Below are 25,444 nucleotides of genomic sequence, written 5' to 3'. Positions count from 1 at the left end.
TACCGTCGTCTGCTACGAGAACCACGACCTTGCATGACCCTGCTTCCGGGCTTTTCTTTTTTCAAACTTTCAAAATTTCGAATTGTACTGATCTTGTCTTGATGAACAAAGAATTCTTTTATGATTTAAGAATGTTTGTGTAACAAGCTGTCAATTTATTATTTAGATGTTAAAAGTTAGGTCTTGCGCCAAAACGCACCGTCCGATTTTGTTATCAGACAATCCGCAAAATTAATTCTTTGAAAATTGCTCGCTCTTTACGTAGGGTGTTTGTACTGTGTGTAAAAGCCTGGCAGTACCTGTGATGGTTTACGGGAGGCGTACTGTGCTTTTAAAATCTCCGTCGACTACAGTGCGACAAAATAGCTCAGTCGGTAGAGTCCCCGATTGACGGTGCGCTAGTTCTTACTTTTTTTTGGTCCCGGGTTCGATTCGCTTCGAAAGCAATTTTATTTTTATTTTTTTCTGAGCTCGTAATTCTTGTATTTTATTGATTTGCTTCATCCCAAACGGGTTTCAACTTTTTCGTTTTTTTTTAAACTCTATATACTTGCATTGTTTTCATTTTGATTTATCCCAAAGATTTTGAGTCGTGTATTGAAAATCGAATATAGTGCATGAGTGCCATTGAACAGCTTTCCCACAATCCCATATTCTATTTTTAGTAATGGATATTCCCAAGGAAAGGTCAAAGGGCATATGTATCATCGCGAGTCGACTGTTGGTAATAGGCCTAGTACTTATCTGCTTCTATTATGATAGGCTTCTGAGTAGGTTAATGCAAAATTTGACTGTATGTTTCAGGAAAAGAAGTTCAGTCTGCGTGAAAGTCCAGAAACTGAGGTCGCATCAATCTCAGTCTTCTGTAACACGTACATACATGATTCAACTTAAGTGGAATTCTTGCGGAGATCTTCCGAACTCTCAGTCTTGCCTTTGGTGTAAATGGAAAGGGACACTCACGCTGAGCTTACCTTGATCTTCCACTCCTCAGCATCATGACTACACAGCGATCAACAGTTTGTTTCAGTCTAACGGAAAGTGAGGTGGTTTTATGTTACATGTTGGATGACCCTGCCTTCTGGGGCGAGTGAGACCACATATGCAGGCGTTGTTATGACTCAAAAAAATTCAAGAAGCAAGAGATTAAAGTATCACTATTGTGTAATGGTTCCAATGTGAATCGAATCATTTAGGAGAAAAGATGTGATTTTGGACCCGTAACGTCATTGCAAAACATTGCTTTAAGCTAACCAGCCCATTTTCATTCAGTAAAACAAGCGACCTTTAATCAACACATAGTCAGTATATCAACAACGCAAAAACGCATAGAACAAAACTGAAGGCTGTTGCATGCCTTTGATCAAAGATCCTTTCCAATGTTGCCCAAAATACATTTCTAAATGCAATAGGCATAACATAATCCTTACAAAATGAGCAATATTATAGAGTATAAGAACATATAAGAATACCATCCCGAAGAAGGCAGTAACGTGCCGAAATATTGATTATAGATATAAACGTACCTAACCTGGTTACTGGTGTGTTTTCTTTTAAATTAAGTATAAGAACACATCGAAAACAAGAGAAATCGTACCCCATCAGCGTCTGTAGCTGAGATGGCGGTGAAGAAAGTAGTGCCTGTCGCCAACGACTCGGGAATGGTGACTGAATAGCTAGTGCTGTTAAGCACAGGAGCGTTCAGGTTCCGTGCCATGGTAATGTTCACCTGAGCCGTATCATATGTGTCTGGATAGGCCGAATCGTACACGATCAGCGTAAGCTAGAGATGAAAGAAAATGAAGACTTGCAGCAGTTAAAAACATTTTATGCGTGCACAATTTACCGACTAGAGTAATAACGGACGTAAGTATGGTGGGGAAAATTAAACTACTTGTATCAGAGAGAGAGAGAGAGCCTGAGAGAGAGAGAGAGAGAGAGAGAGAGAGAGAGAGAGAGAGAGAGAGAGAGAGAGAGAGAGAGAGAGAGAGAGAGAGAGAGAGAGAGAGAGAGAGAGAGAGAGAGAAAGGGGTAGAAGCAGGAAGAGAGGACGCTGGGCAGTGTGTATGTGTGTGTGCGTGCGTGCCTAATTTGCCTCTCAGTGCAGGCTTGTTGCATGTGCACTTGTCGGCCTGAATAAGTATATACCTTTTTGTCTGCTTCATCTTGTGCACATACAACCTTTGTCTTTGTCAGTACAGTTTTCTTCGCGAGGCGAGGTTTGCCTTGAAAACAGTTGCTAGTTCAAAAAACATGTTTAGAGTGACCTACCAAGTAGCTGGTAGACTGGTCTCGGCGAAGGTAGCCAGCGTCACGTACAATGACGTCGGCCACAGCTGTGTTTGGCTGTGTGGGTCGTGCAGGTCCCAGAGTGAAGAAAGCAGGAGCTGTGCTGTTGCCCACCACTTCAAACACCAGTTGTCCCTGGAATCACACAGGTAAAACAGGTTAGAACAAATAGCATCAGTCATGTGGCCACAACACAGAATACATAAGCACACCTGCACATCATGCCACACACAGTAACGTGTGCGCGCGTACACACACACACACACACACACACACACACACACACACACACACACACACACACATAAACACACACACACACATACATAAACACACATACACATAAACACACACATACACATAAACACACACACACATACACATCAACACACACACACACACACAAACACACACACACACACACATACACACACAAACACTAAAACGGGAACATTTAAATGGAACCAACCTTGATGTCCCTGTCTGTAGCTTGCACTGTAAGGACGGTGAAACCTGTGGCGGCATCTTCACGCACACTGGGGGCACTGTACACGTCTTGGGAGAACTCTGGGCCAAATGTGTCCCTCAGCACATTGACTGTCACATTGGCAAATGCTTCCCCTGCATCAGGAGAGCGCTGGTCGGAGGCTCGTACTGTCAACTAAACAAAGAGAAGGTAATGTTAATTCGGCTTGCCTTCTTCATACGTAACGACGATCAGTTATTGTCAATCACACACACTCGAACACACTCACACACACGCGCCTGGAAACACGCGCAAACGTACACACGCATACACAAATACATACACACACATGCACACACAGACACACACACACACACACGCAAACACACACACACACACACACACACACACACACACACACACATACAGACACACACGTTCACAGACACGCACAAACACAGACACAGACACAGGCGCGCACACACACATTGGCTGACTACAGTCTGAAACGAGTACCTGCGGGACGCACCGCGACAACACAAATTTAGTGCGTCCCGGGACCCCCTCCATGCATTTCTAGTACGTGATTTCGGCTTCTAGTGCGTATAGGACGCAGGGACGCGCACTTTGAGGAGCCCTGAGAAGACAAACGTTGTACAACCATAAACTTCATCAAGCAAATAACCTACCACGTAGGAGTCGCTGGCAGTTCCGAGAAGGGACTGGATCAAAATGATGTCGCCTCTCGCAGGATGCAGGAAGAACGCTGATGTGGCAGGGATTGAACCAGTCAGTGAATACGCGATGGTATCCTGTAGACATGTTTAAAAATGATGCTAAAAGAAAACTTGGGTAAGTGAATGAGTGAGGAAGTGAGTGATTCAGTGATAGAGCGAGCATGTGGGTAAGAAATTCACATTTTGCAAGAGCGCGGGGGTATCCGGAAGAAGATCGAAGAACGAGGAACTTGAAACACAGTAAATCACAAGGGAAACAAATCAAAAGCTGGTCATCAAGTAACCAACCATAACCAGATGCATGCAAACACAAACAAGTCGCGTAAGGCGAAATAACTACATTTAGTCAAGCTGTGGAACTCACAAAATGAAACTGAACGTTGTCCGCCGCTAGTGCAAAAGGCAGTGAAAGTGACGAGCCTGTTTGGCGTGGTAGCGGTTGAGCTGTGCTTCATAGCACGCTTTACTGTACCTCTTTTCGTTTTAACTTTGTGAGCGTGTTTTTTATCCAAACATATCATATATACAGCCTGTTCCAAAAAAACCGCAACCAACCTGTTTCCAAAATCAAAGTGCAAAATTTATTTCGCAAATAATATTTCATGAAGTTACATATTTAATTTTTGGTACATTTCCAAATCACAACATTTGGAACAAAACAGGTTTAACAATAAAAGTGGAAAACAATGACAATTGAAGCACAAGTTATGTCCCTTTTCTGACGCAGCTCTTTCATTTTTAGACAAACGAGGCATTCTGCCGTCAGTCCAGCTGAAGAAGTCACTGCTATTTTCTACTGTATTGCTAGCTCAGTTGAAACTTGAGTTGTCCCTATGTCGTCACGTATGTAACTTCATGAAAGATTATTTGCAAAATAAATTTTGCACTTTGATTTTGCAAACAGGTTGGTTGCGTTTCTTTTGGAACAGGCTGTATATGTTTTTGGAATCAGGAACCGACAAGGAATAAGATGAAAGTGCTTTTAAATTGATTTCGAGAAAAAAAATTTGATCATAATTTTTATATATTTAATTTTCAGAGCTTGTTTTTAATCCAAATATAACATATTTATATGTTTTTGGAATCAGGGAATGATGAAGAATAAGATGAACGTAAATTTGGATCGTTTAATAAATGGTTTTTTTTTTTTTTTACAATTTTCCGATTTTTAATGAGCAAAGTCATTAATTAATTTTTAAGCCACCAAGCTGAAATGCAATACCGAAGTCCGGCCTTCGTCGAAGATTGCTGGGCCAACATTTCAATCAATTTGATTGAAAAATGAGGGTGTGACAGTGCCGCCTCAACTTTTACAAAAAGCCGGATATGACGTCATCAAAGGTATTTATCGCAAAAAAGAAAAAAACGTCCGGGGATATCATTCCCAGGAACTCTCATGTCAAATTTCATAAAGATCGGTCTTGTAGTTTGGTCTGAATCGCTCTACACGCACGCACGCACGCACACACACACATACACACACACACATACACACACACACACACACACACACACACACACACACACACATACACCACGACCCTCGTCTCGATTCCCCCCTCTATGTTAAAACATTTAGTCAAAACTTGACGAAATGTAAAAATGGGTTAAATGTATGTACCCGATCGGCGTCCGTGGCAGACACAGTCTGGATGACCTCTCCTAGAGGAGCAGTGTCGTTGATGGTGACGGTGTAGCTGTTGAGGCCGAGCGGGAACTGGAAGACGGGTGCGTTCTCGTTGCGTGTGACAGTGATGCTGACTGTACAGGTCACAGACTGCACGGCCACTGCAGAGCGCGTCGCCTCCACCAACACCTGTACAGGTGAAACACAAGCAAGAAGTTACAAAATAGACAAAGTGCAACAATTACAAGAAACTATTGAACCATCCCTCGCCTCCACCAACACCTGTACAGGTGAAACACAAGCAAGAAGTTACAAAATAGACAAAGTGCAACAATTACAAGAAACTATTGAACCATCCCTCGCCTCCACCAACACCTGTACAGGTGAAACACAAGCAAGAAGTTACAAAATAGACAAAGTGCAACAAATACAAGAAACTATTGAACCATCCCTCCCTTGCGGTGGCCCTTTTTTTCTGTCCCTTTCTTTCTAAAGTCGGGGTCAAACCCGGGAACATGCCCCAAATGGTTTTACCGTGAGGGCGTTAAACATTACTTATCATCAATTTGTCATGTCATGTTGACCCTAACTCAGTCCCTTAACCAGCCCCCCAGCCCCCCCCCCCCATCACCCCCCCCCCCCCCGCCCCAGCCAACCCGCACTGCCCCCCCCCCCCCCCCAACCCAAGCCCACGTATCGATTCATGTTTCGTATCCATCAACTCGCTCAATCGTTTTACATTTAACTTGAAAGACAATAACGTTGAGAAAATAATATAATCGATGATATAATTAACAGTTTGGAGTACGTTTGATTTTTTAAGCTAATTCTTTTGGCAAATTCAACTGCACAGCATTACTGACCTGATAGTTTTGGAGCTTGACCGGATCGGTCCTCAGGTCTGCAGAGACAATGATGACACCAGAGCTGTTCATTCTGAAGAAGCTATCTCCCGGTGGCGAGCCCACCACTATGTAACTAATACTCTGAAAAGTACAAAACAACAAACGTTGTGTCAGCGGCAAATGGTGTTCCTATGTTTACAAAACAACACAAATTGTGTCTGCGTCAAATGTTGTTTAAATGTTTACACAAAAAAGTACAGTCGACTAATTCATCCTTCAGAGGAGAACATGATTGCGCCAAACATATTTCTAGTCCTTTCAATATTGGTGTTATAGTTACAAGATGAGTGAAATAAAATTGACTAACTGATCAATTGCATGTTCTGTCGATATTCTGCCCTCCACCCTCACCACAAGCAGACACATGAAAAGATGCAAAGGAATGGCTGCACAGCAGTGAAAAATGATTTTCAAAAAGCACAGCACAAAAGATCAACAAAATAAAAGGTCGAACAAACAATTACAGAAAACCAACCAAGTGACCACCAACACAAACAAAAAGGCACATATATCGACAAAGAAAGGACTTACTCCCGAGGCTGAAGGGGCGGCAGTGACACTACCAACAACAGTGTCAACATTGCTGTTCTCAGACGTGGTGAAAACGAAGGGGTTCTGATCACACAGCAGCTGGCCAGGATCCTTATCTATGATCACTGTGATGGTAACTTCACCAGTGCGAGTTGGGCTCCCCTGATCTGTGGCTGCTAGGGTAACCTGCGACATTAAAAATCATGTACACATACACGTACAAGCACTTATGTACGCACACACACGCGATTAAGAACACAAATACACACAAATGTATATACACACGCAAACACACACGCACGCACACAAACACACACGCACAAACACACACGCACACACACACACACACACACACACATACACACACATACACATACATACACACACACACACTCACACACACACACACACACACACACACACACACACACACGAGCATGCACGTACGTGCACACACTCACACGGACAGATATATAAGCACACACACACGCGCGCGTATTTTGTGCCTATGTTAGTTTACTTTTTGAAAATATATTCTGACTCTATTATTAGCTTTGTAGTGCTCATTCCCGCAAACAAAATCATAACTTCGCACTTTCAAAAGTCCAATGTTAAAAGGGGGTAATTAACATTTAAACTATGCTTGTTTTGCTGCCAGATTCTCATTTCTTGGATTGTTTGGCCATTCTTCTAACATGAAGGTCTCGGTTAAATCAACTCACAACAAATCTGTCGTTTGGTATGGAGTCCAGATCGGCATTCTCCGTCAGGATTAGTTGACCAGTATCCGGGTACACCTTGAAGTATTCAATGTTGTTGTCGGTGTTGCCGCTAACCATGGAGTAAGTGATCTTCCCTTCTGGGTGATCCTGCAATACAGAGGAGTTGTTGATTTTACAGTGACGGAATTCATATTGTCACATAACAGATACACATTTTACTTTTGAAAAGAAGCATGCACAGACGTGCCATGCACAGCACTAAACTGCTTAAAGGTACTGAACTTGTCAAATCCAGGTGCACGGAGCCCCTGGGGCTTTTAGTCATACCTCAGGCAGCTATCCGTTAGAAGAACTACCAAGTTTCATTGACTTGCACCCAAAGAGTCAAGAACTGCGATTTTTTTACGAATTAATTTCGTGCTCGGACCCGGCTGGTCTTGACCTATTTTTGGATCTAAATTTAGATCAGGTAGATCACCACATCATGCACAAAAAGACACGTCACTAACAAACTATGTCAGACGTCATCATGAGTTTGTGTAAAACAAAATGGAGGCCGGAATCACTCAGTTGAATCGAACTCCGACCAAACACCACGTAATAACTAGGTTAATTTATGCACTCGCGTGAACAAGAAACTGTCGAGCTTCACAGATGTCGTCGTTGGGTAGTTTTGGGTTTGTTTTACTACCATAGGAGGATTTTTGAACTGTAAATGCACTCAGCTGCAACACAAACGCAAAACGAAGGTTGTGAGCTGCACTGTGCCTTTAACACCAGCATTATGAATTAGAAGATGTATCATTGTAAGAAGACAATGAAGCAAAGTGTTCACCAATCAAAAACAATCAGGGTTCCTCTTTCGTTACCAAGCCTTCAACAAGCGCTTAGATCCGATATTTCACAGCACATTCTTAATTGCACACAATAACAATGTTACCAAGACCAAGGTTAACAAGAAGAGCAAACGCTCGATCGAGTCACTTTCGCAGTTCTGAATATTATATGAGGCATCAGATGGACAGGAAGAAATTGCTATTCACAACACAATGCATACCTGATGTAAAGAATAATCCTATAAAGTTTGAATCAAATCCGATGTATAGTTTCAGAGATATGATATTTCAATTTTTTTCCTTCAAGACATACCTGTGACCTTGAAAAAGGTCAAAGGTCACCAAAGCAGACGTCAAAGTGTAGAGGTCACTGGGAGTCACGTTCACATAAAATTTGAGCCCGGTCACTTTTATAGTTTCCGAGAAAAGCCCAACGTTAAGTTGTGTGTTGCCGAACAGAAAAGGCTAGTTATCTCCCTTGTTTTTCTGATAACGTTCGTAAAAGGCTACAGATGTAAATACTTTGATGTAAAGAATAATCCTACAAAGTTTCAATCACATCCGATGAACTTTGTCAAAGATATAAAATGTCTAATTTTTCCTTTGACGCTGACCTGTGACCTTGAAAAAGGTCAAAGGTCAACGAAACCATCGTTAAAGTGTAGAGGTCATTGGAGGTCACGACTAAACAAAATATGAGCCCGATCGCTTTGATAGTTTCCGAGAAAAGTCCAACGTTAAGGTGGTGTCTACGGACGGCCGGACAGACTAACACTGACCGATTACATAGAGTCACTTTTTCTCAAGTGACTCAAAAAGGTAAAAAGAACAAACAAACACAGGTTTCGCATAATATAAACAAGTCAAAAGCAAAATGGACCTTTGCTATTCTCCAAATAAATCGTTTAAGCTGGGTATATGTTTTAAATGGCAGAGTTCGCTAGCAAGCTTTCCCTTTTTGTTGGAAGCCACCCTTGCCAGTGAAGTCCAGCTTACCTGTCCGTCATTGTCAGTTGCGTTGACGTCTGCGACCACTGTGCCGATATCCTCGTTGAAAGGGATGCGCACTGTGAGATCACCGTGCAGGAAGCCGGGCGAGAAGTTGTTCCTTGGCACCTGGATGACAACAGTGGCGGTGTCGGAAAGACGAGGGGTACCTCCGTCACGCACCACCAGCCGAGCCTTGCAAACAGCAATGTGACAGTGTGAGAACCATGAAGGGAGATTGCATTTACAGACTGTAAAAATTCTCCAAGACCACCCCCCCCCCCCCCACCCACACCCTCAGACACTCACACTCAAACACACACTCACGTGCGCGCACAAACCCACGCACGCAAGCACGCACACAACCATCCCCACCCCTCACACACACGCACACACACACACACGCACACACACACACACACACACACACACACACACACACACACACACACACACACACACACACACACACACACACACAAACACACACAAAAACGCTTCAAGTCGTTTTTTGCAACCTGGGGGGAAAAGTCCGTGTTACATCAAACCAAACAAAAGTAACTCACAATGTACTCCGACTCGGTGTCCGACGTCAGGTCTGAATCAGGCCGAACACTGATGGCACCGTTGGCTTTGTTGGCCTGGAAGAAGGCTGTCGTGCGGCCGTCACCAATCATCTCGAACTCAAGGTCATCGAAAGGGTTCTGCAAGTTGAAAATATAATGAGAGAAGGGGTTGAAGGGGATTGCCATTAATTAAACACAAAGAAGCGTGAGGCCAAACCTGGTACAGGACTGGATGGCCGAGTGGTAATGCACTTGCGCTCGGAAGCGAGAGGTTGCGAGTTCGACCCTGGGTTTCCTAACCTAGGTGGTGGGTTCAAGTGCTAGTCTTTCGGATGAGACGAAAAACCGAGGTCCCTTCGTGTACACTACATTGGGGTGTGCACGTTAAAGATCCCACGATTGACAAAAGGGTCTTTCCTGGCAAAATTGTATAGGCATAGATAAAAAAAAATGTCCACCAAAATACCCGTGAGACTTGGAATAACAGGCCGTGAAAAGTAGGATATGCGCCGAAATGGCTGCAATTTGCTGGTCGATGTGAATGCGTGATGTATTATGTAAAAAATTCCATCTCACACGGCATAAATAGATCCCTGCGCCTTGAGTCCGAGTCTGGAGATACGCGCGCGATATAAGACTTCATATATAATAATAGTACAGCGATTTAACCTGCAACTGACCTGCTCGCTGATATTTACATTGTCCTAGATATTCTATCTGTGTAGCTCTTCAATAAGCCTATCTCAAAAGTAAGCTTAAACGGATTACAAATCGATGGACTATTTCAGGGGCGTTATTAAAGGAAAGGGCATGTTTGTGCAAACTTTAGTTAAAAGAATCTGCGTACCCCAAAATCTGCTCTCAATTGGCTGGAAAAAGACATAAACGGGGTATTGGGTTAAAATGGCTGGCTGGCTTTCAATAGAGGGCACACTAGAAAGTACATTCAAATTAGGTAAGGTGGAAACCCCTTTCTTCAATCAAAAATATCAAACTTTGGTTCCGATCAGTTAAAGCTCGGAGAATTGAAATGTAGCGAGAAGTAGAACAGGAATAACAAGAAGAGCAAACGCTCGATCGAGTCACTTTCGCAGTTCTGAATATTATATGAGGCATCAGATGGACAGGAAGAAATTGCTATTCACAACACAATGAGTCACGTTCACATAAAATTTGAGCCCGGTCACTTTTATAGTTTCCGAGAAAAGCCCAACGTTAAGTTGTGTGTTGCCGAACAGAAAAGGCTAGTTATCTCCCTTGTTTTTCTGATAACGTTCGTAAAAGGCTACAGATGTAAATACTTTGATGTAAAGAATAATCCTACAAAGTTTCAATCACATCCGATGAACTTTGTCAAAGATATAAAATGTCTAATTTTTCCTTTGACGCTGACCTGTGACCTTGAAAAAGGTCAAAGGTCAACGAAACCATCGTTAAAGTGTAGAGGTCATTGGAGGTCACGACTAAACAAAATATGAGCCCGATCGCTTTGATAGTTTCCGAGAAAAGTCCAACGTTAAGGTGGTGTCTACGGACGGCCGGCCGGACGGCCGGCCGGACAGACTAACACTGACCGATTACATAGAGTCACTTTTTCTCAAGTGACTCAAAAATGATTGATGGATTGGATGAAAATTGCGCGGTATTGGACAAGAGCAAGGGGGATTAATTTTGGACACCTCGTTCAAATTAAATATATATGAAATCTTGTTCTGATGTACATTATGTTTACAATAATGAATATAAAGACAGGCATATTGACAGCAGCAAGAATAATTTGATTTGAACTGCCTTGCATATATCTTAACGCGGAAAAACAACTAGATGTTGGTTCTATTTTGAGTTGGTCACGTGACCAAAGATGCCACAATGAGTAATACCCGAGCATTACGCTTTCGAAGTTGCGAATGCTTCTGCTTACAGGAAAAGTTCTCACAACTTTCTCTTCAGCACTGTAAATCTGAGCCAGTTGCTATTGAAAAAAACCCGAATGAGGGCATGGTAACATGTTTTCCAAAGGCTTACTGATTGAGTGATTTCTTTTGTAATTGAAGACGTCTGTGACTTGATGCTATGACAGGGATACAAATCATACAAGAAGAGGATGAAAGGTAATAGCTAACCCTGCTGTCTTGGTTGGTTACAGTAGGGGTAAAGACAACGGTGCCACCGGCAGTGTCCTCGGTCAGGTTGCTGACACGGTAGTTGTCAGTGTTGGTGAAGACAGGCTGAGTGTTGCGGATAACAGTCACAGTCACTGACGCTGTTACTGGACTCTGCTGTCCAGCCCCGTCCCTCAGTCGGACGTCAAACTGTACGAGAAAACGACAACCATGAATAATGTTTTAAAAACACGAGAAGGAGCACAGCGTATTCCTGTATTTGGAGATATTAAACGTTTCCCGAACAGAACAGAGACGTGCATGTGCTCCGCTGCCATATCATAATCAATGATCGCTCCGGTGTGCATGACATTAAAACGACCAATGCAAACTTTTAAACTGTTACCACTCATACCTTGGTCATAAATAATATGTACCAGAAACAAATGATCTGCTTCTCTAGCGCAAATGACGTAGAATAACATTACAATGTCCTTCTTTTTGATCACAACCCGATCATACTGTGACCTTGAAATATGACCAGGTTCAACCAGACTTGATTCATTTCCAGAAGCCACCAAACCCTGGAAGCATGAGGAGTGTGTAAACATGTTAAGACTTCAAGTTGACTCCGCTGTGCCCCTGGAATGTGATGAGTGTCAACCAGACTAGGGTCATGTCGGGAGGTCATAAAACCCTTTAAGAGGATACTTCAACATCTTCAACAACAATACATCTGAGAGAACACCAACGTTAATTGTTGTGTTCACGGAAGGTCAGCTGTTCGTCCATACAGACAAATACTGCTCATTACTAAGAATCACTGATTACTCACCTGAGCCAAACAGTTAACGATGAAGTAAATTTATCATGTTTCATGCATTGCACATGCGTATGTTTCATAAATGCAGACATGATTTTCGTAAAACATGACTCCATCAGAAAACCAGCAACAGAAAGCCATTCAGCAAGTCTGTCGCTCTATCAGGCATCTTCGTAGGTACCGTAAAAGCACATGTATTCAGAACAGATCTCATGAAGATAACCTACCCTAAAGATGTTTTCGCTCCTGTCAGGGTACTGCCACTGTGAGCGTAGAGAGACGAGGCCTCCATCGGCGTTAATGCCAAAGTAGGTCAGCACTGTGTCGTTGCCCATTGCCTCATAGTAGATGTCCCCGTATGGCGACTGTAATAACATTGAGCATAAGAAATCGCCAAGATATTCAGTTGAATGCCGAGAGTGGTGGTGATAAAGACATTAATCTCTTAGGCGTCTAATTTTAAGAATTACAGTACGGTTTCAGTTTTATGTAAAGGAAACGTAGGCTTCATTGTGAATTTTATCTTTGAGTGCCATTCTAACATTCTTCTTCTAGAAATGAAAGAAACAATGAACCCATTTCTCAAAAGCCATAGCTTGTGTGATGCACATGCATTCAGTGAAAATGAAGGATAATACTTACCACAGTATCATTGTCAGAGGCATTTGCGTAACCGAAGGGAATGCCTAGTTCTTGAATCTCCAGGATCTCGAATGAGTACGGTTGGTTTATGAATTGAGGTGGGTAGAGGTTACGGTCAACGTTGATAGTGAGGGTGCCTGTGCTGGATCGGGTAGCGGCTCCAGCGTTATCAAACGCTTCAATCAGGACCTACAACCAGGAATACGCAACAATCACTAACAAGTTGATCATCCGTTAACATGAATCATGAGTAAACTAGCCGATGGCTGTACGCAGCCAGCAATAAAAAGATATCAAACGATAAAAATGACTGAAAAAGGTCTCTCCATCTAACACAAATTTACTTACAAGTTGATAGTTCGCTGTTTTGCTTTCTTGCTTGCTTGTATCTCAGCTAAAGCTTGATACGTGACAACCTTTCACAGACAATTGCTGCAATAGGAGCTTAACACGGGCAGAAGCGGGTATCCCTTAGTAAACCGTATCTTCCTCAGAGAGAATGCTGCGTTATTCAACTCTAGTGTGACTGAACTAACAGTTTGGTGGAAGGTTAGAATAGGCAAGATCAAAATACACAAATACACATCCAGATTGTAACGAGGTTCTCGATCATGGATAACAAATGAAACATTAGCAAGACTAAAACGCAAAGGTTTATCACGCTGAATGTTAAGTAATTTCTTACAGTGTACGCCTGGGCGGTGTCAGAAGTCAGATCGGTACGAAGAGTGACTTCACAAGTGCTGGAGTTGACTTTAAACATGTTGGAGGCTCTTCCTTCACCCACAATGCGATAATTGACTTGTCCATAGTCAGCCTGAAACAGTGAGAGAAATACGGTGTACTTACACCCATACCGAGGAAACACACGAGATCGTTTCAGCTTCTTAGTCGTTCATCATTTAACCAACAAAATAAAGAAACTGATAAACTATGTAACTACGTAACTAACTAAGTAACTAACTAAGAAACTAACTAAGTAAGTAAGTAACTTACTTACTAACTCCCTCACTCACTCACCACAACTATGACCTTCTTAAAGAGACATATATATGGTATAGGAAAGAATATAACACAAAGACGGAAATGCTGTGTTGACACTGGAGCAAACTTTATGAAAAGACCAAGAGTTGCAGGTCAACAACACAACAACAGCAGCAGCAGTGGCACCACCACCACGAGCACCACCACGAACACCAACACCGACAACAACAGCAACACCAGCAACAGTAACAACAACAACAACGACAACAACAACATCACCAGCAACAACAACAACAACAACAGCAGCAGGGGCGGAGCAGTTAAGCCAGAGGAGGGGGGTCAACCTGGGGTCCAGGGGTAGACCCCTTGTGGGGTACATGGGCAAGGCCCCGTTGGGGGGTCTGGGGGGCTTTACCAGAAGCTGAAGAGTTTTAGCTATTTTATGAACAATTTATGGCTTATCCTTGATTTTAAACATGATCAACTGGTGTCAGCAGCCACTCATTATTTCTTTTAAAGTTAGTATTAATTTTTTTAATTTTTTTGGCAGCCGGGGGGGGGGGGGGTTCCGAAACCCCTTTAACCCCCCCCCCCCCCCTAATCCGCCCCTGAACAGTGATATAAGAACAGACTCACCTCCGTGTCGCTGTCCCTTGAGGTGCAAGTGAAGATCTCCACTGTGAGGCCGGTGTCACTGCGGACTGATCGTGCCGTATTTGGTGGCATGTTCAGGATCTCTGGGGTGAAGTCATTTCGAATCACACTGACCGTCAGGGTACCTGGCTGGCTGGTCAGTCCTCCATCATCCTCAGCGCTTACATTCATCTGGGTAATCAAAAGGTAATGTACTCAGTCATCCGTATACAAACACATTCAAACAGTGACTCAAATGTGCAGCAAATAGAACAATGGCGGTCAGAGTAGGTTTTTACGACAAAATAAAATTGATTTACAAAGCCATTCAACATACATCTATACAGTCGGTGCATACTGACCACAAATGTGTTGTCAGCTAACCCGACCATGGTTCGGCGCAAGTACACATCGCCGTTTTCACTGATGAAGAATAGATTCTGATGTGATGAGTTGGTCTGAAAGCGGTACGAGACAGTAGACCCCACCTGCAAAGACAAGAAGACCGAACGAGACAAGCTTATCAAAACTATAGAAGAAGAATCTGAGCTGTTTCTAAAACTAACCTTATTGCCTCAGATTAAATTAATTATCATCATCCATCGCCAAATTAAAGAGTCACAAAAGTTCGCTTTGACAGCTTCCCCATGAAACAAAAAAAGCAAATGCTCTTTATTCATCATCCATGTGTTCCTTGAAATGTGACCAAACACACACACACACACACACAAACACACACGCGCTTAACACAGACAGACACACCTAAAGACACACACACACACACAAACGCGCGCGCGCACACACACAAAAGCTACATACCCCTGTCAAATCCTGGTCATCGGCAGTGAGCTGAGTAATATTGTTGAGGATGTCCTGAGTCTCGCGAATGGTGACCTGGAAAGAGGGGCCCTGACCGGTCCACCTTGGGGGGAACAGGTTGCGACGCACGTTGACCGTAAGTGTAGCCTGGGCTGGGTTAAGGCAGAACCCGTCACTGGCAACCACTTGCAACTGGGTATTATTTGAAGAGAAAAAGAATAAAATGAGCGGAGATTGGACACTGTTTTATGGGGCAGGCAGAACCCGTCACTGGCAATCACTTCCAACTAGGTGAAAATGGAAGACTAAAAGAGAATAAAATGAGCGGAGATATGGCACTGACTTAAACCAAATCACACTTTGATTTCTGTTTATCTTAGCCTTGCATTATATATATCTGTATTCTGCTCAAATCTTTCAGGTGCCTTACTATTCGTAGAAACATTCCTAAACAGAGAGAAAACTGCACACACAGGTGAATCATAAATTTCTGTACATGTTTTCACATAAAAAATTAACAATCACAATTGTACGATACCATTTTTTACATCCGGAATTACATTGCACTGGATGAACGCCTAACAACTTGACTTGCAAATCCAGACAGTAAAATACATCCCTCTTCAAATACAAACAACAAAGAAACAAAGAAACAAAGAAACAATACCTTGTAGATTGGATCATTTCGGTTCTGTATCACACTGTTCACAGTTATCCGTCCAGTGCTATTATCGATGAAGAACAGCGAGTTGGCTCCATCTCCGGCCAGACTGTATGTTGGTGTGCTAAAATATGGCTGCAAAACAAAAATACAGTATTTAGCTTTCTCTTTTCTTTCCCAAACAGTGAGTGCAAAATCTGTTAAAATTGTTCATAGCTCACTCTTTCATTCAGGAACAGCACAATACGAGTGCAGAATGAGGCAAACAGTGAGACGGTGGTGAAGATCCTTAAATGATTCGTGTCAATCCATAACGGACTACAGTAACTCTACAACTGGAAGTGAAGGTGACAGTACTTGAGACGTTTATACATGAAAAAATAGTTATCTCGGACATTATGTTAGCCAAATCAAGAGCTCGAGGTGTCAATGCTACTTTGGCCAAAACCCAATGCAAGCGGACGGACGCGATTCTGGTGCCGGGAATGTGCTGTGGCGCTTTGTGTTGAGCCGTGCTTCGAAGTGTGGCACACAAAGAAGGATGTTCTCCGTGCATAAACCGAGTTCTAAACAAGTAATTTATACAAAAACTGTAAATACTGTGACAGCAAGTGTTTCTTTTCTTCTATGGATAAAACCCAACGCAATGGGACTCGATTCTGGTGCCTGGAATGTGGTGTGGCGTTTTGCGTTGAGCTGTGCTTCCAAGTGTGGCACTGTAAATACTGTGACAGCAAGTGTTTCTTTTCTTCTACATGGATATATTCATCATAGTCATCACCCAGTCATCTCATTGTCTCATTCAGGTTAGTAAATTCTTTTTTGAGTATTCACTAACAACATTTTGTGCATATTTTCAAACATGTCTGTAGTATTTATGTGGTGCCTCTGGACTTTTTTTATTTAAATTGTTGACATTTTCAATAGCATACCACACAAACACAACAAGCCTTTTGACAAATACAAAGTACATTTCTGAAACAATGAAAGATCTTTCTTTAATTGTGTGCAAAAAGTAAGTCTCCACATGTACTAGTTTTTTTACAATATTTTTTTCAAAATACAATATTTTTTTCAAAATTTCCCAATTTTGGTTGTCAGCAGGCTATTTATTGACATTTTCAATAGCATACCACACAAACACAACAAGCCTTTCGACAAATACAAAGTACATTTCTGAAACAGTGAAAGATCTTTCTTTAATTGTGTGCAAAAAGTAAATCTCCACATGTACTAGTTTTTTTACAATATTTTTTTCAAAATACAATATTTTTTTCAAAATTTCCCAATTATGGTTGTCAGCAGGCTATTTATATGCTTTGTATCAGGCGTTCTAGGTGTATAGTCATGTCATAGGGTGTCTCTTTTCCCTGAAAACTTTAATGTAGTGAGACACTTTTAATGGCATAAATAATTTGTTGCCAGCACACAGGGCCACGGTACTAACATGATGCTTGTTGAAAAAATCATGCTCGTCGTAAACTGTTTTAATGTATGTAGGCTTGATAATAAACAACAGTGTGCCCCAGATTCTTTGAATATAGGGTGATTTGTACAGCAGTTAAAGCAGCAACACTACGCTCTGCAAATGGAAATGTATGTGGATTCAACGATTTAAAGAACCTGAGTAAGCCTTGTCAATTTCGCAAATTAATTATAAAGAAAAAATATGTGGAGCCGGTTGTAGTTAAATTTTGGGAACATAAATTTGATTTCAGGCCGGGAAAAGAGCAATGGTTAATGGTAAACAAAGTAACCACTGAAACAAGATTGCGAATGTTGCATTGGAAAATATTGCACAATATTTACCCCACAAATATTTTATTGTATAAAATAGGCATTTCCGTGAGTAATTGCTGTACTCACTGTGAGAACGAAATTGATTATATTGAACATTTTTTTTACTTTTGCCCGAAAATTATGTCCATTTGGAAATGCGTTGAGGATAAAGTGAATTGTAAATATAATATGATTATTAAAATTACCGTAAAGGAAGTTTTTTTGGGCGTATTTGAAAATTCACAAAGTTCCAAGGCACTAATAAGTTATGTGAATTATTTGATTGTGATAGCCAAAATGTGTGTTGGTATTTATAGATATGGCTCCCCTCTGGATATTGTATGCATTTTTGAGAGGGAATTGTTATATAGAAAAGTTGCTTAAAATACATTTAGATATAGTAATGTTAATGTTATAGTAAAAACATTACTTAAAAAAACAAATAAACAAAAATAAAAAAAATAAATCAATGAAGAAGGATGCTCCCCGCCAACAACAACAAAAAACAAAAACAAAAAAAGGCAAAAAAGAAAGGGTTGAAGCAGCCTGCATGCAACTGAGATTAAAAAAATAAAAAAAAATAAAAAATAAAAAAAAAAAAACAGTGTGCAGCAGGAAGTATACAGTACTGTCGTACTGCTAGACAAACTGCAGAGGTTGAACAGTTACAACAATAAGGTTTTATTATTATTATTTATTATTATGGTGAGCTTATATAGCGCGAACCACAGTTAATAGTGCTCTCCGCGCTTTACATACTAATTTCTGCCCTGTGAAATGGAATATTTTACAGACAGACAGACAAACAAACATTTTTTACACACAATATTATCGCATTCACATCGACCAGCAAACCTCAAGCCTGTTAGGCGAACATTCACTTTTCACGGCCTTTATTCCAAGTCACACGGGTATTTGATGGACATTTTTATCTATGCCTATACAATTTTGCCAGGAAAGACCCTTTTGTCAATCGTGGGATCTTTAACGTGCACACCCAATATAGTGTACACGAAAGGACCTCGGTTTTTCGTCTCATCCGAAAGACTAGCACTTGAACCCACCACCTAGGTTAGGAAAGGGGGGAGAAAATAGCGGCCTGACCCAGGGTCGAACACGCAACCTCTCGATTCCGAGCGCAAGTGCGTTACCACTCGGCCACCCAGTCCATAGTGTGGGTCTATGTGTGTGTGTGTGTGTGTGTGTGTGTGTGTGTGTGTGTGTGTGTGTGTGTGTGTGTGTGTGTGCGTGTGTGTGTGTGTATGTGTGTGTGTGTGTGTGTGTGTGCATGTGTGTGTGCATGTATATGTGTGCGCATGTGTGGCGTGCGTGCCCGCATACGTATCTGTCTGCGCATGCGGACGCGCATGCAAATTCATACGTTTCACCACTTCTAAATCAACAGCTGCATTCATGTCTCATTAACTCGGAACACCTACTGTGATGTCGTTGTCTCGTGCTTGTGCAGTAAAGATGAGACCGGTGTATGTCTCATTGATGGTGATCTCTGTTGGCAGGTTGTTGCTGAGGTCAGGACAGTTGAGGTTCCTCTGCACTGTCACTGTCACTGTGGCTGTGTTAGTTCCGGCCTGAGATGGGTTGCCGCGATCACGAACATTGACGCTGAACTACAGGGGAGAAAAAAAATAACGAAATGAAACATTCCTTTGGCGTGTCTTGGCAATATGACGTGTGTGGTTTTTTTTTTTTTAAAGCAATGCTTTATATTTAGAGAAATCCGAAATTGGCTCTTTCTCTAACATTCTTTTGGGTTCGCATGGTATAAAAATCATATCAAAGCTTTATCTCCGATGTTCGACAACCTGTTTTCAAAAACGTTAGCAAAACATACATCAAATGTTTAACTCATTGGCACACACAAAAACCCAGTATAAAGGTAAAACAAATGTTGTCCCCAATCCTATGGTAAAATTGTTGATTGACTGAAGCTGGTTGTGGTTTAGGAACAAACGACATACAATAGACTATTCGATAACACCATTGGACATGTTCTGACGTGGCTTGACACACACACACACACACACACACACACACACACACACACACACACACACACACACACACACACACACACACACAATTACTCTCAGATTTGTGTTTGGTAACTACTCCACAAATACTTGAAGGTGGTCTGTTTACTGTAGCTGCATTTAACAGCCATTCTTACACCAGGACACCAAATTGTATTTGTATTGCATACTTGTTAATGGGTTGAGAGAGTTAAGAAATTCGTATAATTTGTGAAGCATTTGTTTTCATGTATTAAATGTTTTACCAAAAAGATATTTACATGAGTATACAAAATGTTATACACATCCATTGATAAACGCCAGGGATACGACTTTAACAATGTTTACACACATCTGTGGACAAAGACACAACAAAGGAAATAACTAAGGATTGCTTTGTACTCACCAAGTATAATAATGCATTAGATGTGTCCAAGGTTAGATCGCGGTTCACGACGATGACACCATCTGATGATCTGACACCAAAGTAGTCGTCAGGTTGGGTGCTGGCAGTGAGGCTGTATGTCACGTTACCGCTTCCGAGCTGAAAACGACAGTAACAAGAATAAAGTAAAGGTTGTGTTGACCAGGATTCACAGCAAATTAGACAATAGGCCCTACATCTCTGTGTTGCATAAGTTTGCAGAACAGCTCACACACATCTTCCTTTCACGTTTGATTTCTTTCTCCTACAGGTCCACAAACAATAGAATAAGCTCATGTAATTATAGTGTTTGATCAGTCAATCACCAATAATTTACTCACAATCCAGTCAAGTTTGAAGGTCAGGAGACAAAAAGCAGACACAAGGAGCAGAAACGGAGGAACCCCGATATCAAACAAGGCAAGGCTGGTAACAAACGTATCACCCTTATGTGCACAACAACACAGACACAGACACACAGACACAGACAGACACAGACAGACACAGACACACAGACACACACACACACACACACGCACGCACGCACACACACTAACACGAACACACACACACATTAACGTTTAGCAAATCGTGTGTCACCTTCGGGGCATCTGAATCGGTCGCCGAAACCTGTCCGATGGACACACCGATAGGCTGGTCCTGTTGGATGGTAAAGTTGTAGTTGGTTTGGTTGAAGAACGGCGCGTGGAGGTTGCGTTGCACTGTGATGATCAGCACACTGGTGTCTCTCTGTGCTGGCGTTCCACCATCAACCACAAACAGCTGAACCTGTGTGAAAACCATACGTTAGTGGTCTACTGCGCCACAGTGCTTCTTCAATCACGTCGGGGTAATGAATTAAGCTTTTGTGTTAGGTAGATGAACACAGTTTTATGATGAAGCGGATATGTTAAATGCTTTGTTTTCATATCGAAATAAATAACCAAACAACGTGTTCGTTACGGATATGCTGAGCCCAGAAATCTAATATTAAGCATAATACACCCCCCCCCAACCCAAACACACTTACACGCACACACATACAGATACACTGTACACATTCACATACACTCACATATGGAGACATGCACGTGCACATACACGTGCACGTACACGTACACATGAACACACACACATGAACACACACATGAACACACACACACACACACACACACACGTACACACACAAACACACACACACACACACACGCACACACACACACACCCGCACACCATACGCTCAATGACTGATTCTTCAACAGCTTACAAAGTACTGATCCTGGTCGGAGTTGAGAACACTCTGCCTCACTGTGATGTCAATGTTGTTGTTGTCCACTTGAGTGAAGTTAAAGTAGACTGTAGCTTGGTCATCCCCTAGAATCGCGTAGTTCAAGGTGTTGAATGGTGTCTGTATGCAACAGAAAGAAAGTCAAAAATCAACGCCTTACTTCGACGGGCTTTGTTTGTTCAATGCATCGTTTTCGCACAGGTGTATTTAGAGTATTAAAGTAACACAATTTCCGTCTAGTTCATTACGTCAAGTTTGCAAGAGACAATGACATAGCAAAGCACCCTGTACTTACAAAACAAAAAGATGTTTTACGCTAACTGCGGTTAAAACACATTTCACACAAACTGAAAAAAAGAGTTTATTTTTTTTATAATAAATGGCCAGTCTGTGTTAGAGAATCTCAGTCTTAGTCATCAAGTTTTGCAATGTTACTTCTTGTACCAGCACGGTCTGCATACTAACCTCTGTGTCTAGATCAATCGCAGAGATTCGGATGACAATGTCGCCGACAGGCGCAGTCTCATTGATGAAGGCGGTGTACTGCCTCTGGGTGAACTGTGGAGGGTTCTGGTTCCTTGTGATGTCGATCTGCACTGTGGACGGCACGCTGGTCAAAGAGGTGCGGCCACGGTCCTTTGCTACCACTTCAAACTGAAACAGGCGTGGGGAAAAATGATATAAAACAGTCCGCTATAAACTGAAACAGTCATGCTGAAAATTGATTAAAAACTCCATTGTAAACGTTAACAGTCATATCTATGTGTAATCTAAGTAATGCGATGTAGTTCCATGTTTGTCAATATGTACAATGAAAATGGACATTCTTATCTTACCTTATCTTATCGTATGTTATCTTATTTTATCATATTGGAAACTGATTGAAATCGCAATTGTAAACTGAAACAGTCATTATGGAACATTGATTAAAAACTCTATTGTAAACTGAAACAGTCATTTTGATGTAAAGCATTGTCAAAGAAGCGGTCAAACTCTACTGAAAACTGTCGCACTCTCTCGGACTATAACCCACATTGTATTGAGCCTGGTTGCATGGATCCCTGTACAAGGCTCTGAGCGCATAGATAACACCGCTTTCCGAGTTGATGGCGAAGCATCCAGCATAGGTGTTGGACCCTCCGCCCGATTGAAGTTCAAACCCATACTGGTTGTTTGGCGGCTGTAAAACATATAGAAAAATGTAGAAGAGTTACACGTAAGTTTTGACTAACAAACCAGACAGCAGTTAAAACTAGACCAAGCGGGGTTTCACTTTGCAGCGAGAAGAAATAAAAGGATGTGTGCGTGCATGGGCGTGCGTGTTTATTTGTGTCTGTCTGTCTTTCTTTGTATATCTGTCTGTCTTTCTTTGTATATTTGTCTCTCTGACTCTCTCTGTTGAGATTTGTCGGTTTGTCTTGCTGTCTCTACTGCCCCATTTTTGAAGCTTGAGTTTGTATACATGTGTAAGGAAACGAAAGATACAGACAGAGACGCAGAAAAGCCTTACAACGTGAAAAATACAGGTAAACAAAGCCAGAAGAGAATGTTTTCATTTACTAACTGAAGCACTTACGGCAGTGTCGTTGTCGCGGGCACCGACGCTGATGACAGTCTCGCCAAGAGCCCAGGTTTCCGGGATGATACGACGATAGTTAGTGTTGTTCAGCTCCGGTGCGAAACGGTTGGTCCTGACAGTGATGGTCGCAACGGTGACATTGCACAGCCCACCAAGGTCGCACACCCTGATTCGAAGCTGTGGGAATGACAAAGAAGTAATGTCAAAGTGGACTGAGAACAAGATACAAACAAGAAAAGCAAATGCTTAAACGCCCCACCTTCGCTATAACTAATATGACTCAGATATAAACTACCTACTGCTCTAGCTCAATAGACATCGCAAAAAGTGACAATGTTATACTTTTTCGACCCTACTGTGACTTGGACAAATTGCAGGGTCAACCATACTTGAGTCATGTCCAGGCGCCATCAAATCCTAAAACCAATGTAAGTGTTACTGTATCATCAACCCCTACACGTGTGCAGAGTTCCAACGCTCTCAACAACATTTGGGAAAACCTGAACGATTAGATTTTTTTTATGGATTATAACATGATATAAAATACCTGTTCGGGGTTTAATACACGGGGTTTAATACGTATATGTAATAAGACAAAATTAAGGCACGTTGATATCGGCCGGTCAGCCGTCCCAGATGGAACACCCTGATTTAGCAGCCGTGAGAATGACAAAGCACAAGTGTCGGACCGAAAGAACAAGGAAATGAAGAGAAAAGTATGCAGGGCATTGTAGATCACCAAGGTGTCGAAACTAACAAAGCACACACAAACTGACCTGGAATGCTTCCCCGGTGACGCCGTTGGTGTTGGTCACAGTGATGATGCCAGTGTCCTCGTTGATGTTGAAGGAGTTCTCATTGCCATCATCACCGATCAAACTGTACTTCAGCTGTCCAAATATGATGTCCTGCGTACAAAATATAAATAGGTTACTTTTTCACACTGTGAGAACATGCGGGGAGAATCACACAGCGACACATCTGTATCTTCGGCGAAACACAGCTCTGTAACAAGTGAATGTGCTCTTTATCATTCTCAAACACGCACACACACTCATGCAAAACACAAGCACGCACGCACGCACGCACGCACGCACGCACGCAAGCACGCACGCATAATACGTGCTTCATCTCGCACGAATCTGATTTGAGAAAGCAAAACAGGATATGCTTGTGGAAAAAGGTAAATATCAATGGGCAAAATACCATTACATTTGAACAAAATGACCAATCATCCAGCCATTCCATCATTTTCTCAGATCATCACTTATTCACTACATCATCCTGCATAAGAATCGAACAACAAGAAAGGTAAGTTGTTGGAACGTTTTGTTTTTGCAATCATTAGCTTACTCCATCAGTCTTTGACACACTCTCTGAGGCACTCATTAGCTTCGTCAACCCATAACTGACCCCCTAACTAATGCAACACTTACTCATTAAAAACAAAGCAATTGCAGAAGACTCAAACAGAACGCACATACACACACAGGCACACAGAAGGAAACAAGCACACAGAAGAAAACAAGCAAACGAGAAAACACATGAAACAAGGACAGACAACTCACAACAGAGTCAGGGTGAACATCATTCATATCGATCACAGTCAAGCTAGTTGTGCAACTCAGGTCCACAAACTCACAAACACACAGAACAATGACAGACAGCTCACAACAAGATCAGGATCCACACCCTCCATTTGGACCACAGTTGTGCCAGGTGTGAAACTCAGGTCCACAAACTCACAAACACACACAAACACACAGAACCATGCCAGACAACTCACAACAGGATCAGGATCCACACCCTCCACGTCGACAACAGTCTGGCCAGGTGCAAAACTCAGGTCCAGGTCCCTGTCGTAGGGAAGGCTGACGAAGTAGGGGTAGTGGTTGCGAATGACATTGACGATGACACGGCCGTTGCTGTCCGCACAGAGAGTGTCTGGTGCTGGGGCTCGGTCACACACCTGGACCTCAATCTAAAGTAAATACAAAACGGAAAGATTTATTTT

At 42.1% G+C, this 25,444-nt stretch overlaps 1 protein-coding gene across 1 annotated transcript in view; it reads right to left on the bottom strand.

Annotated features, from left to right (window-relative positions):
- Positions 1–2,743: 2,743 nt before the first annotated feature.
- Positions 2,744–25,444, bottom strand: part of LOC138954130 (cadherin-23-like) — a 26,333-nt gene continuing 3,632 nt past the window's right edge. Inside the window, exons 5-29 of the mRNA XM_070326036.1 lie at positions 25,217–25,411; positions 24,207–24,338; positions 23,428–23,607; positions 22,885–23,031; positions 22,317–22,505; positions 21,831–21,971; positions 21,164–21,352; positions 20,546–20,683; positions 19,549–19,737; positions 16,337–16,465; positions 15,670–15,861; positions 15,213–15,338; positions 14,854–15,042; positions 13,919–14,050; positions 13,234–13,422; positions 12,819–12,956; positions 11,790–11,978; positions 9,667–9,804; positions 9,110–9,295; positions 7,278–7,424; positions 6,556–6,741; positions 5,983–6,105; positions 5,114–5,308; positions 3,445–3,567; positions 2,744–2,950 (exon numbers count right to left, since the gene is read on the bottom strand). Coding sequence (XP_070182137.1) covers positions 2,744–2,950; positions 3,445–3,567; positions 5,114–5,308; positions 5,983–6,105; positions 6,556–6,741; positions 7,278–7,424; positions 9,110–9,295; positions 9,667–9,804; positions 11,790–11,978; positions 12,819–12,956; positions 13,234–13,422; positions 13,919–14,050; positions 14,854–15,042; positions 15,213–15,338; positions 15,670–15,861; positions 16,337–16,465; positions 19,549–19,737; positions 20,546–20,683; positions 21,164–21,352; positions 21,831–21,971; positions 22,317–22,505; positions 22,885–23,031; positions 23,428–23,607; positions 24,207–24,338; positions 25,217–25,411 — 4,089 coding nt within the window. The remainder of the gene's footprint in view (positions 2,951–3,444; positions 3,568–5,113; positions 5,309–5,982; positions 6,106–6,555; positions 6,742–7,277; positions 7,425–9,109; positions 9,296–9,666; positions 9,805–11,789; positions 11,979–12,818; positions 12,957–13,233; positions 13,423–13,918; positions 14,051–14,853; positions 15,043–15,212; positions 15,339–15,669; positions 15,862–16,336; positions 16,466–19,548; positions 19,738–20,545; positions 20,684–21,163; positions 21,353–21,830; positions 21,972–22,316; positions 22,506–22,884; positions 23,032–23,427; positions 23,608–24,206; positions 24,339–25,216; positions 25,412–25,444) is intronic.

Source organism: Littorina saxatilis, linkage group LG2, assembly GCF_037325665.1.
Source record: "Littorina saxatilis isolate snail1 linkage group LG2, US_GU_Lsax_2.0, whole genome shotgun sequence".
NCBI lineage: Eukaryota > Metazoa > Mollusca > Gastropoda > Littorinimorpha > Littorinidae > Littorina > Littorina saxatilis.
The sequence above is the reverse complement of the archived record's forward strand: the minus strand, read 5'-3'. Positions and strand labels throughout refer to the sequence as shown.